The sequence below is a fragment of the Sphaerodactylus townsendi genome, linkage group LG07 (assembly GCF_021028975.2).
Source record: "Sphaerodactylus townsendi isolate TG3544 linkage group LG07, MPM_Stown_v2.3, whole genome shotgun sequence".
NCBI lineage: Eukaryota > Metazoa > Chordata > Lepidosauria > Squamata > Sphaerodactylidae > Sphaerodactylus > Sphaerodactylus townsendi.
The window spans coordinates 122,679,372-122,698,027 of NC_059431.1; the positions used below are offsets into that span (position 1 = coordinate 122,679,372).

General features: G+C 44.4%; 1 protein-coding gene across 2 annotated transcripts in view; it reads left to right on the forward strand.

The window, feature by feature from the left end:
- Positions 1-15,299, forward strand: part of MXD4 (MAX dimerization protein 4) — a 37,055-nt gene extending 21,756 nt beyond the window's left edge. For both annotated transcript variants that reach the window (XM_048502700.1, XM_048502699.1), the window contains 2 exons: positions 9,719-9,878; positions 12,017-15,299. In XM_048502700.1, coding sequence (XP_048358657.1) covers positions 9,719-9,878; positions 12,017-12,165 — 309 coding nt within the window. In that variant the 3' untranslated portion in view covers positions 12,166-15,299. The remainder of the gene's footprint in view (positions 1-9,718; positions 9,879-12,016) is intronic.
- The last annotated feature ends 3,357 nt before the right edge of the window (positions 15,300-18,656 follow it).

Below are 18,656 nucleotides of genomic sequence, written 5' to 3' on the forward strand. Positions count from 1 at the left end.
CTTCTTCTTCTTCTTCTTCTTCTTGTTGGCACCTGAACTTACAGTGAACAAAATGTTTGTCTGACGTGTGAGTTGAATCCTTCAGTGATTTTTGTTTGAACCAAAGGTAGATATAAGCATCTGTCTACCTGTAGAAGCTACTTTGTGTATTATAGGATTTGAAGCACCTGAACAGCTAGCTAGATCAAGTCCTATTATCAAATGTCATATGGATGTCTTGGTTCTCCCCCCCCCCCCCCCTTATTACAAGTACCGGTAAGTAGTTATTAAAATGAAAATGTGCGTGTGCAGTCAGTTAGACATTTATTATGGTATAGATAGCAGAATAAAACATACATTAACAGAGTAGTTGTAAGAACATGCATACAGTTCTCCATTATATACATATATGTATGAATACATATTTTACGTGTATGCCACTGATTCCGCACCGGCAGCTGCATAGTCTGCCAGCTCTATCTGAGTTTTTGGATTCAATGTCTGTAGGAAGAAAGGAGATATACTACTTCTTTGACCTGCCTGGGATTTTTTTTGGAGGTTGGGTGGAATAAATATATATCTAAGGTCACTGTGCATGTACAAAATATTCCTGATCTGAACAATTTGCCTGCCTTTCCTGGTAAGAAACACTGGATCAGGTGATTGTCACGGGCCCAAGAAGACAAACTGCATGCCTCTGAGACATGTAGAACAAATTTAAGGATTTGTTGGATGTGGACGGGACTCCAGTTCTCACGAGGCAGTGCAGGAATGTTCATAATTCAGGTGGGGAAGCTGGGGGGTGGGTGGGTGTATCTGTGGCAGCTCCTGTGGGTGAGGGATCCCGCAAGAGTACTTTGCAGATGCGTTTCTTGCTCAGACACGTTTGAACACCAATTCTGTCAACTATTCGATTTTGCTGATTGCAATTGTTAGCCCAAGTAGCATGTAATGGAATATCACAGATGTTTATCCATGTTGTATTGCTGATCTTTTCATCCCTACTGGTTATCTGAGACACTAGGTGAAATGGTTTGCCACTTGAATGGAAATAAAATCCAGGTTTGACAGTCCAAGCCCCCAGTATATAAAATGCTGGGTGTGACATTCACGAAGTTCAATAGCAGACTTAAAGGTTTAAAAATGTAGTGACTACATAATTTGCACTGGATTTTGAAACCAAACAGGCCAAGAGCCCTCATTTAATTAGTAGGGTGTAACTTGTCTCTTGCTACTTTAATTGCTAGGCAAAAAACCTTGGGGAAGAAAACGCTTCTGTGTTATAAAATGTCATTTGAAGACCAGAATTTTTTTGAGTGCAAGTCAGTTCTAGTAGTAGTGAACTAAACCCAGACTGCAAACCACTTAAATTTGGTGTGCATATGCAGTACAGTTACTGGACTGGCTTTTTTATCTCTCAAAAATATTTTTTAATTTACTGATTTTGTAGCCCTTCTGGATAAAAACAGGCTTTGCAATTAATTTTGCAACATCTGCATTTGAAAACAGCAAGTGTAATTTTCAAATTAAGTAAACTAAAAGATCACCTGTTGCAGAAGGTTTCCAGTGAGGGGCTAACTGGCTCCTTTCTTGGTGCCCAGCAAATGTTTTTTAGAAAGTGATTTTCTTTTTAAAAATATATATTTTATTAATTTTATCAAATATAGTTTAAAAACAGATAAGAAAACATAGAAAGTGGAAAAAGAAAATACAGTTACCTACAAACTATAGATATATATTAGCTCATTGGATCTTAGAATTACAACACTAATATCATTTAGAGAGAACATTACGTAGTTTTAACATTTGTTGCCTTCTAACCTTTAGTTCCAACACAACGATAAGTATATAGTAAGCAGATTTTTATATCTTAATTAATAACAAATTAATATTCTTACTATTGTTATATAAGATATAGGTCCCATTTCTCATCAAACTCTTGTTTTGACTGTTTGTTTACAAGATTTGTTATTTTTGCCATTGTAGCATATTCTCTAAGGTTACCTTCCCAGAGATCTGTGTTAAGATCTCTTTCAGTTTTCCAACAGGATGCAACTGTTACCCATTCAGCTGTTAATAAGTGCCAACAGAGCCCATTCAGCTTCTTTGGAAGATTTTCAGGCAAAATACCCAACAGGATAGTTTTAGCAATAAAAGGAAAGTTTAGCTTAAGTGTTTTTTTGCATTGTCACTTGTACTCCTATCCAATACTTCTTGGGTTTGTTTGTTTTTTACAGATTTTTATCTGTAAAATATGGGAGCTGTTTCACCACTCTGAATTCACCACTCTGTGCCACATTTCCAGAAGAGCCCACTGGCTCAAAAAGGTTGGGGACTTGTGGTCTGGTGTGAACTGCTGCAGCCCAGGATCAGTCAGTGGACATGAGGGAGATGATGGGGTTGTGCTATATGCCTTTCCATTTACAAGAAGATGGTCTTGTAAATGAGCCAAGCTACAATCTACAAAGAAAGGCATTCCCTTACAAACCTGACACATGAGCAGAAAGTGTCCGTGACGTCGTCCGAAGGGAAATCCAAGCTCTGCATGGCTGCATTTTCTGTCATGTGGCCTTCTTAACAATCCCAGGAGCATCCCATGCAGGGGGAGTGGGCTCTTCATGATCACAGCAGAGCACTCTGGAAAACACCCTGCAGAGATGGATGGCAATATTGGTTCTTTCACAAATACCAGCCATGTCTTAGAGCTTGTTCAAGTTCTCTGCTCCCGTAACATTTCCAGGGATGTTGTTCGAGAATTGTACGTTTCTAAAGGGAAAACTGTTTGACAGACTTCAGCTGTGTATGATGAAGCTCTTCCCCTGTCGAGGCAGCCAGTTCACTGGGCTGCAGACTTGCCAGTCCAGAAACCCTTTTCCACCCCATCCCCGCCCCCCTCGCATGGCCCAGTCTGACCAAGTCACATTTATGGCATATCCAGCCCTCATAACAAATGAGTTCAACATTCCTGATTTAGAGTATTTTTATCCTACTTTTCCACCCAAGTAGGTCCTCAGTGTAATCGTGCCTCTGGAATGCACACACAATTGCAGAGGAGTTTATCTGTAACTAAACAGGCCAAACGCCCCACTTTGCTCATGCAGTACATTTACCTTCTAATAATCATTGTAGTTATTGTTCTTTGTACCTATTTCAGCTTGAAATTGTCCTCCTTGAATATGGCTGACCGCTGTTCCAAATGTGACTAAACCAGTTCCTTTACCAAGGTATCAACACTTCCTTATCCTTGCAAGAGACACTTTGCATTATTCATCCACAAATTAAAAAAATTATAGCCCTCTCATAGGTCCACTCCGCAAGGGCCAAAAACAGCACCCATGGAATGGTAAAAACACCATTCCTGGGCCACTGTTCGCATGGCTGCCACCTCTACATCGAGGCATCACCGTGCTCCCCCCCCCCCCAAAAAAAAAAAAACCAGTGGGGAAGTGCTGTTTTCCTGCCTCGCTCACTTTTGGGAAACAGCATTTCCCATCCTGCACCACTTTTAGGAGCCTCCTGCTTTCCCCACACTTACTTCTCTCCCACAGGGGCGGGTCTCCTTGTCCCTGCAGAGCTCCGCAGGGAGAGAAGGTAAGTGTGGGGAACTAAATGAGTATGGAAGCACCTGGCTGGCAAGCCACTCTTGGGGGCCGCTCACATCTCAGCATGCGAATGGCCCCGTGGCCACACCGGTATCACATATGCCAGTGTGCAGCCACTGTGGGTGGTCTGTGCAGAACGGGCCCTAGAGACAACTTCCCTTCTGATCGGGTCACTGATGCGGCATCTTTCCTTGGCAGCTGCCCTCATCTGATGAGCTTAGCAAATATCCTTAAGTGCATTGCTCTACTCAATTTGTAATGTTTTTTTTAAGACCATTGTAGCACATTTTTAACCAAAATCATATTTTATTCATTTTGTAATTCTGAAATTTGTTTGCTAACAACAGTTATTCTTGTGGCAGCTAACTGCATACTGTATCTCTTCATTTTTTTTAGCATGTGTGTTCACAGCTGATTGATGGCAATCTCTTGGGGTTTTCCAGGCAAGAGACTTAGCGGGTGGCTTGCCCTTGCCTGCCTGTGCCATAAATAAATTCTGGCTGCCTGAAGGGGGGCTGGATACAGCAGTATTTTGTACCTGTTGTTTGGGAGGAGCTGCAGTTGTGATAAGCTTAAAGGCTGCAACTTCATATAGGCTGAAGTTTTCGAATGTGTAGCAGAACTTGGCATCAGCTAGTGGTATTGCAAGGATCTGTTGTCTGTCCCGTAGCTGCACCTGCATGGCACTGTGTCTTGCTGCTGCCATCTGATGCCCTCTGGTAAGGGAACCACGCTCATTCCATCCTTCAATGGCACTCATTGGTGCTGGAAGTGAGAAGCCAGCCTTGTGCTCTACCATGCAAGCGGCGCTGAGTGGTCCATAGCTTATCCCCAGAACCGTTTTATCAGTTATATCTTCACCTCTTGTTAGGACCAAATGCAGCTTAGAGGTTCCACTAGGACTTACTACCATTCATAAAACTGGTCTCCCCACCCCCAGTCTTCTTTGTGACACCCACGTTCTCCACTGAGACAGGAGGACATCTTGGAAGTGGGTGATTCTTACTCATTCCAGTAGAGAAGCAGGAAGAATTTTCCTTCCTCTTAGTGGGAGTCACCCTCTTCAGTTCTTTGCCTGCCTCAGCTAGGGAGAACAGTGCTAGAGCTAGGGTTTTCTGCATTTTTACTCTTTATTCTTCTACCTTAAAAAATCCCACCCACTGCTTTATTTACTACCTTTTCATCTCTTTGATTTAGTTCTACCTTTCCATCTCTTCTTTATTCTTATCCCATGGAGAGAGAGATTGGGTTTTTCCTGCCTTTAACAGCACCGTGAAAAACAGCACAGCAGATGACTTCCTACCTGAAGCTGAGCTGGCTGCCCTGCTGAAGGCCACTGCAAAGGAGTGGTTGGGTGTAATAAATACCCTGTTTTCCCAAAAATAAGCCCTTGCATAATTTTTCAGGATTTTTGGAGAATGCTTGAAATATAAGCCCTACTCCAAAAATAAGCCCTAGTTACAGATTCCCCCACGCAGCTGATCTGGTCATGTGGGGGGCGCAAAATCATGGGGAAAAATAAAACATCCCTGAAAATAAGCCCTAATGCATCTTTTGGAGCAAAAATTAATATAAGACCCTGTCTTATTTTTGGGGAAATGTGGGTATCACGTGGTAACCAGGGTAGCCCCAGACGGTGAGGAGATTGTTTTGACCCACCTCTTAAGCCACCCTTATGTCACTGGAGTCACAAACAAACAGGGGCGGAGAGAAAAGAAATTCCCCTTTCTTTGGTACCTGTTTCAAGGTGCCAAGCCCCAGGGAGATATTCCCTCAGGAAATTGTTCCTTTATGGCTGTGAGGATCTCCCTTAATAAAAATATTAAAGTTCGCTGCCACCAAAATATAACTGGGATGTAGCTTATAAGCTGCCAACAAGACACCACCTTTTCTAGGCACCCAGAGAGAAATCAGACTAGAACTGATGGTAACTTAAACAGAGTTTGTAAAGTTTATTTTGGCTAAAATGCAGGCTTCTCAGGTGATTTGAGAGGTTTCAAAAGCTTGTCGGTTACAGAAAGAAAACTTATTTCTTGAGATGTTATTCAACAGTTACACAACACTGTCATCACACGCAGGTGTCACTTCTCTTGAAAGAGGTTCAAAACGTAAGCTTTCTCACGAAGAGGTTACACTTCACTTCACAAAAGGTTTTGCTTTGAGTTGTTATCTCACAGACACTAGTCTTTACTGCACTGATACCCACTGATCACACTTAAACACACAGTCTAAGCCCAGGAGATTCTGGCACACTCGGCCTCCCTCTCTCCCACTAATCCTAATATGGCTTCACTGCCTCTGTCTGGGCTTCTCCCAGACTGGTGATGCTGGTGATGCACACAGGGGCCAGGCAGACTCGATAGGTCTGGACAGTTTCAAACGGTCAAGCTCCTGAGTGGCGCTTCAGCCTGCACCAATTCAAGGCCTCCTCCCTCTGCCAAGCATACGCAGCTTAGGCCGGGACTGGACTTCTGCCAGCCAACTCTGCTGAGACGGAATCCTTTTCTTCCAGAACTAACGCCAGACTCTGCTCTGCTCTGGCTGATCTTCAGCCTCGACTGGTCTCTCACACACTCTGTTCTGAACTGATTCTCGGTGCTGTAAGCACACTGGCTCCCCCGAGCTCTGGCCAAATGTCATTGGTCCCTTCCCAACCAATCAGGTGGGTTTTCTGCTTGTGGAGCCTTTTTTTCTCTTACTCTGGCTGTTGCCAAGGCCTTCTCCATTAGGTCTGTTGCACGCCAGCCCTTCAGGGCTGACTCTCCCTGGAAACCAAAATGCCTCATATGGGCATTCGTCACAGGAGAGAAGACAGACGCCATTTTGGTCTCGGAGATTGTGGTGGGAGCCATTTCCAGACAGGGTGGTGAAGAACCCGGACCCAGCCTGAGACCAAATCCCTCCAGTCTGACTTCTGAGGAAACCAGGGAGAACCCACAGTTTTTACACTGCCCTTTTACAGATGATATTGTAAAAGCAAAATCTTTGTGAGAAATGACTGGTAGCACTTTTTACTTGCCCACAAAACTGATTCATCTTATCAGAGAAGTTCTCTGTAGTTTTTCTCCTTGTGAGGAAGAAGTTGTGAATTCTTTCATTGATGATATTCTAGTGTACGGGGTACCAGGACAAATACCTTTATTGACATAAAATTAAACTATCCATATGATCAGAAACATTTATTGGTTTAGATCAGGGGTAGGGAACCTGCGGCTCTCCAGATGTTCAGGAACTACAATTCCCATCAGCCCCTACCAGCATGGCCAATTGGCCATGCTGGTAGGGGATGATGGGAATTGTAGCTCCTGAACATCTGGAGAGCCGCAGGTTCCCTACCCCTGGTTTAGATGATAAAAGTTATGGTTAAAATTCATGTTATAAAAAGAAAAAATTGGTGATTATGTTATATATCATTGTTCATAATTTATACAAGACTTCACTTTAAAATTTTTAAGATTTAATAATTACACTTTTCATTTTTAAAATCTGTGAGAAGTACTAAGTTACCAAGCTTGCAAGTTGTGGCTCCCTGTCTGTCAGGCAGCAGGAGAGGAAGGTGTTCCTTTGTGCTTTGAGTCGTATTGATCTGAGCCACCGGGGCAATAAGTTTCTTGTATAAGTCCTTGTAAAGCTGACAGTCAAAAGAGTCGTCTAGTGTCATTCTAGGCAACTGAAAGTTTGAAAAATAATAGAGTAGAGATTTGAGGGAAGTGTATAACGTGCATAAATGGAACTATCTACTGCTGATAATTTGTTGATGCTTTAGCACCATAAATGTTTTGCTAACTGGCATCCACTGGGTTGCCAGTTATTAACTAAGCTTGCTGGTTGGCAAAGCTATTGCCAAGTTCCCCACATAACAAGAAACTGGAAAAGGGGAAAACAACCTACAGTTACAAGCTGGAATAATAAAATCAGGGAAATAACGATATTGGGCTAAACTGAAAGTATGGAAATCCCCGATTGTGTCTCATATTTCTTCAAAACCCAGTTCCCGTCTATTTCATATGAAGACTTTATAAAGTTAGTCAGCCACATCTTTGTAAAATAGATCCTGTTCCTTTATTGCGAGACAGTGTGATACAATTTCAAATCCAGCAGAAGAAAGCAAGCAAGCAAGCTAGCTAGCTAGTTGAGCAAACATCTGCAGTGGCTAGACCAGGCTGGACCACGCCACCCACTCAACTACTTGCCTAGTGCTTCTGCAGTAGCCCTGGCCGGAACTAAGCATGGCAAGAAAGTGGGCAGTGGAGGAGCAGCAGGGGGAGCTCTGTCCAAGAAACAGGTGGTGGAGGAGCAGGAAGAGCATCCAGGTGGACCTCTTTCTGTCTTTCTCGCAGCAGCACAAGACATCTCTCTGTCTTCCAGCAGAGGAGGGGGGAAAGTGCTTCTCAGCTAGCCCTCAACTCCAGATGCTGCCCACTTGTGAGCAGGTGTGCCTGTGACCGAGACCGACCCCCCCCCCCCCGCTTCCACCCGCTTTTGCATGAGAGCAAATGGTGCTTCTCGGCTGCCAGGTGCCATCCACTTTGCAGTCGTGCAAGGGGCCAGTACCAGAGCGTCCTCCTGTGCTTATTTATTTTATTTATTTATTATTTGATTTGATATACCGCCCTATCCCCGAAGGGCTCAGGGCGGTGAACAATATAATATCATATATAAAACATATAAAAAGTTTAAAATTTACGTTCTAAAACAGTATCCCACAAACCCATATGCAACCCTCCCAAAAGAGAATAATGGGTCCCGATGATGTTAGGGACCCTATACAGCAGGGGGGGAGGATAGAGTAGGGCACCTTCAGCGTGCTGCCTGCTCTTCCCCAAGGACAGGCAGCAGTGGAACATGTGGGCTTGACTTGGCTGCTTAACTCAGTTTGCCGGTTAAGCTGGTACTGGATAACACAGCTTTCATTATAATGAACATTTCACTGTCGTGGAGCTGTTCCTTCTTGGGCAAAGCTGTCATAAGGTACAATTCTAGATTCACTTCTTTCTTTTTTCCCTACCCAACATTTCAGTAAAGCCAAAACTGCTCATGTTAAATAATGACAGAAAACTGGATTCCAGAACTATAGAATTAAAAGAAAAAGACTCTTAGGTCATACTCAAGTCTTCTATTTATAAAGCAGTTTCATTCAAATTAAGCCTCGCACTGCAGGTTTTGTTTCAAGGGGTAAACAAGTTGTGTGCGTGAGTGGTACCTCCAGATGACTCGGGCGAGATGGAGGTCTTCCCATCTTAGGTACCAGCAGGAAGATTCCATTGTGTCCCCTGTCAGGAGAGACTCCGCCCACATGGGAGGGGCTTGCCAGAATCAATATATCATATTATTCTTGATTTGACAGTTACACAAGAGACCCCATGGCAAGTTTCTTTTGGCCATCTTTCAGGCCAAAAAAACTGTTAATAAGGAGCAGGCATTCCAGTATGTATTGAACGATCATGAGTTGGGAATTGCTGTCTTGGTGGCAAAATTTCTGATGGAGATTTTTAATGTAAAGACTGTTAAACCATCCTGATATTATTGTATGTGTGTTATTTATTATATTGACTGTTCTTTTTAATCCTGTTTTTAACACATGTTACTTTTATAGTATTTTAATGATATGTCGTTAAAGGCAAATTTGAATTTGACTCAGGCAAAAGTGGACCAGATCTAGAGGAAAGTAAAGGAACAGCAGTGAGTGCGCAAGCTGACTCCCCTCCCAAGCCCCCATGTGCAGGGCCCATGTTCAGTTTCTTAGCATGGCTCCAATTGTGTGCTGGGCTGGTTCTGGGTTTTGGCAGACTTTGGCAAGAGAGCACCCAGCCCCACCGCCACCCACAATGTATTTCTGGAAGACTGATTTGCTTAGACTTACATTCTGGCCACTAGATTAAATCAATCTATAACTTTCAAACAACAAAAGTTACTATATTTCGTGGTACTGATGAAAAATTTAACTGCTTTTGCTTTGTGGTAAGAGTTTCTTTGTGTTCCTTGCCAACATAGTTGCAGTACAAATAATACGTACATAAAATCAGTACGCAGGCATTCTCAGAACCACTTTGCAGAATGCTTAGCATTGCACGTTCCTATTCCACAAGAATAATCAAAACAATAAGAAATGAATGGATTTCATTGCTTTTTATTAGAAATTAGAAGAACAGGACCGAAAAGCTTTAAATATTAAGGAACAGTTACAGCGAGAACATCGATACCTCAAGCGTAGATTGGAACAACTCTCCATGCAAGGTCTGGAACGAATCCGCACAGATAGTCTGGGATCAACAATATCCACTGATTCTGAGCAAGGTAAATGAATGGAATTCGGGTTTGTTCTGCCATTGCTTGAATATGGGAACTTGTCGAAGCTGCTGAAGACAGTTTCCTGCACAAGGAACGGCACTGCTTGTTTTGCATTGGGATGAACTGGAACCACCATAGAATAATTGTCAGATAAAAAGCCTTAAGAGAAGCTAAGACAGATGTAAGGCCGGGGAACCGTAGATGATCCAGTCAGTTGTTAACAAGCGGTGACAGCACGTGTGCCCCAATTGGGATTGGGACCATAGCATAGGATAAGACTCAGGATTTCACCTTTCTCTCTTCTGCAGTTTCATAATCCAAACTGTCCTCCTCCTGACTGTTATTAATCTGGAAAAGAACAGGGCGGTTTTGCCTTTTGCCTTTTGTCCTCCTCTCAGAGCCATTCCAATGCACTGTCATTTAAGATCTCCAGAGGTGTAGTGGTTAACAGCAGGTGGCAGAGACTTACCTGGTGAACCAGATGTGTTTCCGCACTCCTACATTCCTGCTGGGTGACCTTGGGCTAGTTCACAGTTCAACAGGTGGTATGATAAGGGTAAAAAAAATAGTCAGCCGAACTTTACTGTTGAACAGTGGCAGAGCTACCAGGGACGGGGGGTGCGCCACGCACGGGGCGCACAGCTTTGGGTCACGTGTGGGGTGGAAAATTCCCCCTGAGAAATGTAGGGAGACCCTGGGAAATGTAGTTCCCACCTGAACAGGCAGGCCTGCTCGGTTTGCTAAAGTAAGTGTAGAGGGGGCACCGCGAGGGGGGGCACGAAAAAGCCAGAGTGCACGCCGGGCACACACTGGCCCAGCTACGCCTCTGCTGTTGAATCCATTAGAAGAGTTTGGATTTATACCCTCCTTTCTCTCCTGTAAGGAGACTCAAAGTGGCTGACAAATTCGTTTCCCTTCCTCTCCCCACAGCAGACATCTTGTGAGGCAGGTGCAGCTGAGTGAGTTCTGAGAGAACTGTGACTGGCTCCAGGTCACCCAGCAGGCTTCATGCACAGGCATGGGGAAACAAATCCAGTTTACCAGATAAGAGTCCCCTTGCTCTTAATCACTACACCATGCTGGATCTCTTTAAAGAAGCTGCATAGCTCTTCTCTGTTCCTGTGTGCATTCTCTGTTTTGTGCCACTGGCCAAAATCAGGACCTCCCACGGCTGCTGTTTACAAAGGAAGAGCACGAGGAAGATCAGAGCACAGATCTTTCACCCTCAGCCAAGGCCACTTCTCTCCATTTGAATCACCCATCTGCAGGATAAAAGAAATAATAGTAAAACATCTCCCAGTTCAGTTGTCGGAGGAAAAGAAAATCACCTTGCTGTGCATTTTAGCTAAGCTGTCCTCCAAGGAACACAGGGCAGGGGACAGTCACGGCAGCCTTGGTTTTTGTCCTGGCAACATCCCTGTGAAGTGGGTTGGACTGGGAGAGAGCGATGGTTGGTCTGAGGGCCTTCAGCGAGGCCTGTTGGCTAAATAAGGATCTAGGCCCGTGATGGCGAACCTATGGCACTCCAGATGTTCGTGGACTACAATTCCCATCAGCCCCTGCCAGCATGGCCAATTTGCTGGCAGGGGCTGATGGGAACTGTAGTCCGTGAACATCTGGAGTGCCATAGGTTCGCCACCACAGATAGGCTATCCTGAGCTTGTCAGATCTGAGAAGCTAAGCTGGGTCGACCCTGCCAAGGATTTGGATGGAAAGAGTACTGGGGTCATGATGTGGAGGCAGGCAGTGGCCAGCCACCTCTGAATGTCGCTTTCCTTGAAAACCAAAGTCAAGTATGACCTGATGGCCAAAAAAGGGGATAGGGCAGGGGTAGGGAACCTGCAGCTCTCCAGATGTTCAGGAACTACAATTCCCATCAGCCTCTGTCAGCATGGCCAATTGGCCATGCTGGTAGGGGCTGGTGGGAATTGTTGTTCCTGAACATTTGGAGAGCCGCAGGTTCCCTACCCCTGGGATAGGGGGTTTGAGGCTCGGTCTTCCAAGTTCTCCTCTTAACCACATCGGCATACAGAACATTCCGTATTAATGCCAGGAGTTTTTGATTGGTTCTGTTCCTCAAGGCTGTGGTATTTTCTCTCTGTCATGCTTAAGAGGATCTTTCCTGTCTTACGTCTCTCTTTTAGAGGTGGACATTGAAGGAATTGAATTTACCCCGGTGGAAATGGACAGCAGCGGAAGTGCCAGCGATGCCGAAGATCCCTACAGTTTACAGGGCAGCTCAAGCGACACAGACCGGGCACGTTCCCATAGACTAAGCACCAGGCTGATGTAGCATTTCAGTGAACCACTCAACTCAGGATAGAAGCACTTAGACAGAAAAAAAGGGAAAAAAATTAAAATCCCAGGTTGCTGACTGCCGCTCCTCTGGAGGACCTCTCCCGCGACCCTCCAAAAAAGAGGTTATTTTTCCAAGGTTCCCAGAAGATTGAATTGATAATTAAATAAATTATAAATCATGTTTTCCCCCTGTAGTGTGAGATTAGACACAGTTGTGGCTTAAAGTTCTTTCGGGTAGGCATTGCACAAGCTGTTGAGGGTAGGTGGGGAAATCCATCAGAGCAGTGAACTTGAGCAGCTGAATTACTGTGATTTCTTCCCCCTTCAGCTTGTTTGAGGCGTCAAAACTTGCATAAAGAGCAGACGGCCACACGTGGGGATGAGCGATTGGCCCACTCACTTTCTGTCGTCTCTTCTGGCAGTGTGGGAAGAGCCACGGCAGCAAGTGAGCCTCCCTCGGCGTCTGTCGCTTTCTCCTGCGTCGGTTGTTTGAATCAGGGCCACAGCAGAGTAAGGATTGCAAGCAGCGGGAAGTTGTATGCCTTTTAGAGTATTTAATCATAAAAATCTTTGCTAGCCAAAGATTATTAGAAAGAAATCCTTTCAACATTTGAGAGATTTTTTAAAAAGTATTTAATGTGTATGTTCTTGATAGGAGGTGGACAAGCCAATTCTGATCAATGTATTGTCGAAGGCTTTCACGTCTGGAATCACTAGGATGTTGTGAGCTTTCCAGGTTGTGTGGCCGTGTTCCAGTAGAATTTTCTCCTGACGTTTTGCCTGCATCTGGCAGCCACAGATACAGGCAAAACATCAGGAGAAAATGCTACTGGAACACGGCCACACAACCTGGAAAGCCCACAACATCCTACCAATTCTGGTTGCGGCTGAGTGGCCGTGCAGTGATCCCGGCTTTCTTTGTTTTCCAGCCTTAATTCTAGAAAGCTAGTCCTCTTTATTGACAAGATCAAAAAGAAATTTAAGCCACCTTCAAGCATGGTTGATTGCTGCATGAGCTTTTTAAGGCACAAAACAGTTGCCGTGCATTTTGGCATTTGCAGCGTTTTTTTGTATTCGTGTTTTATTTTTCTCCTTTATGTGCTTAGAGGATGTTTTTATAGCTCGCCTTCAGCTCTCAGGAATTTTAATTTGCGTGGATAGCTGCCGCCTTCTGAGACTGTGCCATGTGCCTACTGAAGACTTCCACAGAGTCATGTAGGCCGTTGATTCATGTACAAGGGGGAGGCGCATTGGCCCTTACGAACGCTGGATGCATCTGATGGACAATAGATCTCCATCTCCATCTGGGGCTGCTTGTTACGTGCACAGGAAGTCTGACAAGCTAGATCAGTGGTTGAATCTTTTAATGTTCATTACTCGAACAATAACCCACCTGGTCCCTTCTTATTTAAGGGGAAATTGGCAGCCTGCGTGGTGAACAATATGCAGCATGTCGGGTTTTTTGTGGGAGAGTTCAGAGTTCCTGACATCCCAGAGGTAGATAATTACCCCTTTGTTTAGAAGGAAGGGGCAGCGGCAAAAATACCCTGTCTTACTGGCCTTTATGTTTTCCTGTATATAGTTGCCAGTTGGCTGAATGGAAGGCATGGCTTTAAATTACCATATTTGTTTTAGAACAGAAGCCTCAAGAGTACCTTAAACGTTGTGGTCTTTAAGGTGCTGCTGGCCTCAAATTTTATTCTCTTGCAGACTAACACAGCTACCCACCTGAAAACAATATTCCTTTCAAGCGTTATTGTTATACCATAGGGACAATATCAGTTCCTTACCAAATGCTGTACAATTGCTGATCTATTTAGAATTCATCAGGATGTTTAAAATGTATTTACCCCAACTGTAGCAATATTGCAGAAGTATATTTTAATACCATTTAAGCTTAGTGAAGCTAGTAGAGCTTTGCTTGCTGGTTTTTAAAAAATGGACCAATCTTTGCATTACTACTTTAAATAAAGGTCTTTTTTTTAAAGGAAAAAAAGATTTAAAAAGCTATACAAGCTTCAGACAAGTAGGCTTTTTCCTGTAAATATATCCTGTAAAAGATTTTGTATTATATTTTTCTTAACTATTCTTATTGTATAGTGAAAGGAAATGGTATAAACCCAGACCAGCATCTCAGGGACTCTTTGCAGCAGTCCTTCTGTGCCTTGGTCACCGTTTGTGTATGCGTGTTTCTCTTCTTTGAAAAATCAACAACTACAGAAACCACAGCAGAGTTTGCTGAGTTGTATTCCTTTGTCTTCAGTGAAGCAGCGAAGAGGTATGTATATCATCTCCACTTCCCACAACGATGGCATCTGCGGCTGAGAATCCCAGGCGGCAGGGTGGTGGGGTTTTTTAACCACAAACAACAGTCAGTTCTACTTATGCGCCGTGATGATGAAGCAAATGTTGCTGCCCTTTCAATATTAAAGTATACATGTTTTCCCTTTGGTGCTTACAGTACAGAAAATATATGTAGACTGTACTTCTAGCAACTTTACATTTTGTTTGCTTCCCTCGACAGCCTGGAACTTGCCAATAAGGAAAACATCTGTTCAAATAACTTATTTTGTAACAACTCCTGCTTCAGTCCTGGGGAGGTTATGAATTCTGGCAGCTGAATTTGAACTCTTTTTGTGGGATACTGTTTTGGTATGTGTTATGCACACTGCCTATTACCAAAATCCTCAGCGGAGAAGAGATATAGCAATATTTAACATCATGTGTAGCTGATAAGCAGCATGAATTACTATCTTATTTGGTGCATAAGTAAATTTCCAAATCATGAAATTTCGAGATGTTTACTTTAATACACAACTGTCAATGGGAGGAAATAGCTGGTTGTGTTGTTGTGTGTCTTCTGCTAGCAGGTGGAATCATTCATGGCTTGTGAAATGTTTCCATTAGGAAAAGCAGCTCTGGCACAGAGCCTTTCAAGCTAAAAAAACACCTTGAAAAAAGGAAAAGAAATCTCAGAATGACAGTTGTTGTATTTTATGCCACTCTGACGTTCTCTCTTAACAATGAATGTGCACAATTTAATGAACTCTTCCAGATTGGGAATCAGTGGCTTTGTAGATCTTATATTTTCAATAAAGATTATTCCAATATTCTGAGAGCAAGTTAAAATGAAAATTGCCTTTTTCCTCTTCCCGCCTCCCCCTGGTTTGTATGGATTCCAGTTTGGTACAAATGGAGGCTCTGGGTACAAATGGATTCACAACATTTTGCACATTGCTTCTCATTGCATGGAGTAAGACTTGCTCACCTGGAACAGAATATCTTGGCCTGCTGTTCCTGGTCTGCCATGCTATTTATGCATTTAGAACATTTAAATACCATCTTTCAACTTGATCAGGGTACTGAAGGCAGACTGCATTCATCACTGAATCACTTAGTTGCCTGTACGTACTAGCTTGTTTCCTACTTTCTTCACCAAAGGTGTTCAAGCCTGCTTACAGGCAAAACAGCAGCATGAAAATGTCACATTAAAATCAAACTTAACAAACAGAACTTATAAAATTATGTCTTTACCTCCTCACCCTACAAACCAAGGCCTGCTGTGGGACTGGCAGGGGGCAGGTTGGCGTCGCTAGCCGTGTGTGCTGCGGCCAGGGTGGCAATCCATGGAAAAGACCTACCTCTTATGGTTTCAGATCAGAACTATAGCTATTGAGTACAGGACGGTAGGTCTCTTCTGTGTTGCCTGCCTCGGCGCTGCTCACCTGGGGGAGAGTAAGGTGAATTTTAAAGGAATCAACACAATGCGGGCAGGGACACGCCCTCCCTGCTCTAGTTTCCACCCCCAGTGTGTTACCAGCCTCTGTGCTACTCAGACAAAGGAAAGTATGTTAAATTTTTCTGGGGGGACAGGAAGAGTTTGACGGGGGGGCTGGACGCAGGGGTGGTATGCCACTTCTCAGCTTCTGTTTATTGGTTCTTGTCCAGCCCGTTATCATCAGTTAAGAACATCCACTGCCTTGCCTGATGTAGAAAAGTTGGTATCATAACGATGACACTTCAGATCTCTGGGCCACAGTTCCAAACGTTTTCCCACGGATATTCAGCAGGGTAGGGTTTAAGCAGAGTGTAAGTAATAACTGGAGCACACTGGCTCCAAGTGCTGACTATCCTTGAGGATTGCATGATTAGTGGTTCCAAAAACCTTCTCTCTCCCGTCAAAGGTCATCCATTGGACAATCTGTTCATGAAACCAGATGGGTGACCTGGATCCATTTCAGTCTCAGCCAAGGAAGTCTGAAGTTGCCAAGCCACCATCTTTCTTGAAAGGGGGTATTTGCCAGAAGGTGATATTTATTTATTTATTTCAATTTATGAGAGTCCCCCAGATTGTTGTGAAGGACTTCAAGGTGATCAGTGCTGCACACACTGCTGTGAGGTATTTATTACGCTGTAGCTTCCGCCAAGTAACCCCTTCTGGTACTGTTGAAGGCTTTCCTGGCCTGAGTCACATCTATAGCTGGCATCTTCAGAAGCACATGTCACAATAAGATGTGTTAACCTGCCTCTGAAGATGCCAGCCATAGATGTAGACAGAAAGTTAGAAGCAAAAATGACCAGACCATGGCCACACAGCCCAGAAAACCCACAACAGCCAATCCTTGATGTAATGCAGGTTGGTTTTCAGTTGAAGAGCTAGATTGGAACCCAACAAGTTTTTTGGGGTGTGAGCTTCTGAGAGTCAATCTCCCTCGGTCAGATATAAATAAGCAGGAAGGATAAGAATTGTGGGTTATGTCAGGCAGAGCCTCCAAGTCCTTTTTTCATAGTGTGTAAAATTCACCAAGTAGCTGTGGTTGGTAGTACACTTGAGAGTCTGAAACTGAACTGCTGATCCATTATTCCAAGAAACTCACTCCCTTTCTCTGTTTCAAACATGCTGATATTATCACGCAAGCACACACATGCAAACAGGACTTGTTAAGTAGCAAACCAGTGCAGATTATACCAGCTCACCACAACCCCCCAGAGCTGAGATTTTACTCCAGAAGTAGCTGTGGGTTGGAAGCCAATTTTTTGAACCACCTCCATGATTCCTCATGCCATATGGGAAGTGGAAGATTGTAGGAAAGAATTGCAAAGAAAAAGAGTTTGGATTTATAACTCTTCTGTAAGGAGACTCAAAGCGGCTTACAAACTCCTTTCCTTTTCTCTCCCCATATACCTTGTGAGGTAGGTGGGGCTGAGAGTTTGGAGAGAATGGTGACTAGCCCAAGGTCACCCAGCAGGAATGTAGGATGGGGAAAAAATCCAGTTCACCAGATAAGAGTCTGCTGCTCTTGTGGAGGAGCGAGGAATCCGTTTCTCCATATTAGAGCCCACCTGCTCTTAACCATTACACCACACCAGCTCAGCAAGGTCTGACTCAAGGAAGGGCTCTCGCTGTGTCATAAGGCCGCCTGTTCTCTGCTTCCACTTCACAGGCCATCGGGGTGGGAGGGGTCTTGTCCATGTTGTGCCAACATACAATGTCCCTTTAGCTGACACGCAAGGATTTGTGCAAAACTGAAAGACAAGCCTACCAAGTTGCTAGCTGCAGTTGCCAGATTGCCCCTGGCCACTGATGGAAGATGGACCAGTGGGTTACCAAATCCAGATTGGGAAACTCCTGGATCCTTGGGAATGGAGCCTGGGGAGGATGGGGGCCTCAGTGGGGCACAAGGGGGCCACAGAACCCATCCTCCAAAGCAGCCTTTCTCTCCAGGGGAACACCGAGCTCTCTTGCCTGGAGAGGAGTTGAAATTCAAGGAGATTCCCAGGATCAGCTGGGGGCCGGCATCTCTATTGCTAGCTGTGGCTGGCAGCCCTAGTTTATTTTAATATGCATACCCCTTGCTACTTCAGAACTTCTCCAGTTGGGTGGAACTTAAGAAGGTGACAAGTTTGGATTTATACTTCACCTTTCTCTTCTGTAAGGGGACTCAAGGCAGCTTACAGACTCCTTCCTTCCTCTCCCCATAACAGACATCTTGTGAGGTAGGTGGGACTGAGAGAGTTCTGAGAGAACTGTGACTGGCCCCAGGTCACCCAGCAGGCTTCATGTGTAGGAGTGGGGAATCAAACCTGGTTCTCCAGATTAGGGTCCACTGCCCTTAACCACTACACCACACTGGCTCTCGTGTGATTTTCTTTCTAGGAGAGGTTGCCAATATATTTTCCCCAGTTCCTAAACATGCACTTCTTCATGTCGCCGCCCTCCTCCTTTCAGCCTCTCGCCTTCGCCTTCACTGGAAGTGATCCTCAGAGGGAAGTAGCATCTTTTTGCATCCCCACAAAGAGTGAGTTCAAACTTTCTGGACCAGCTGGGGTTGCCAATCTCCAGGTGGGGCATCAGGGTGGAAGGACACACCTATGGCTCCCTGCCTTTTGAACCTGCTCCCCCTCATCTCTCACCAGTTGCCTGAAGGGACCTGGCAGCCCTACTCACCATTTGCTGTACAGCAACACCCCTCCGACAGTGTCTCT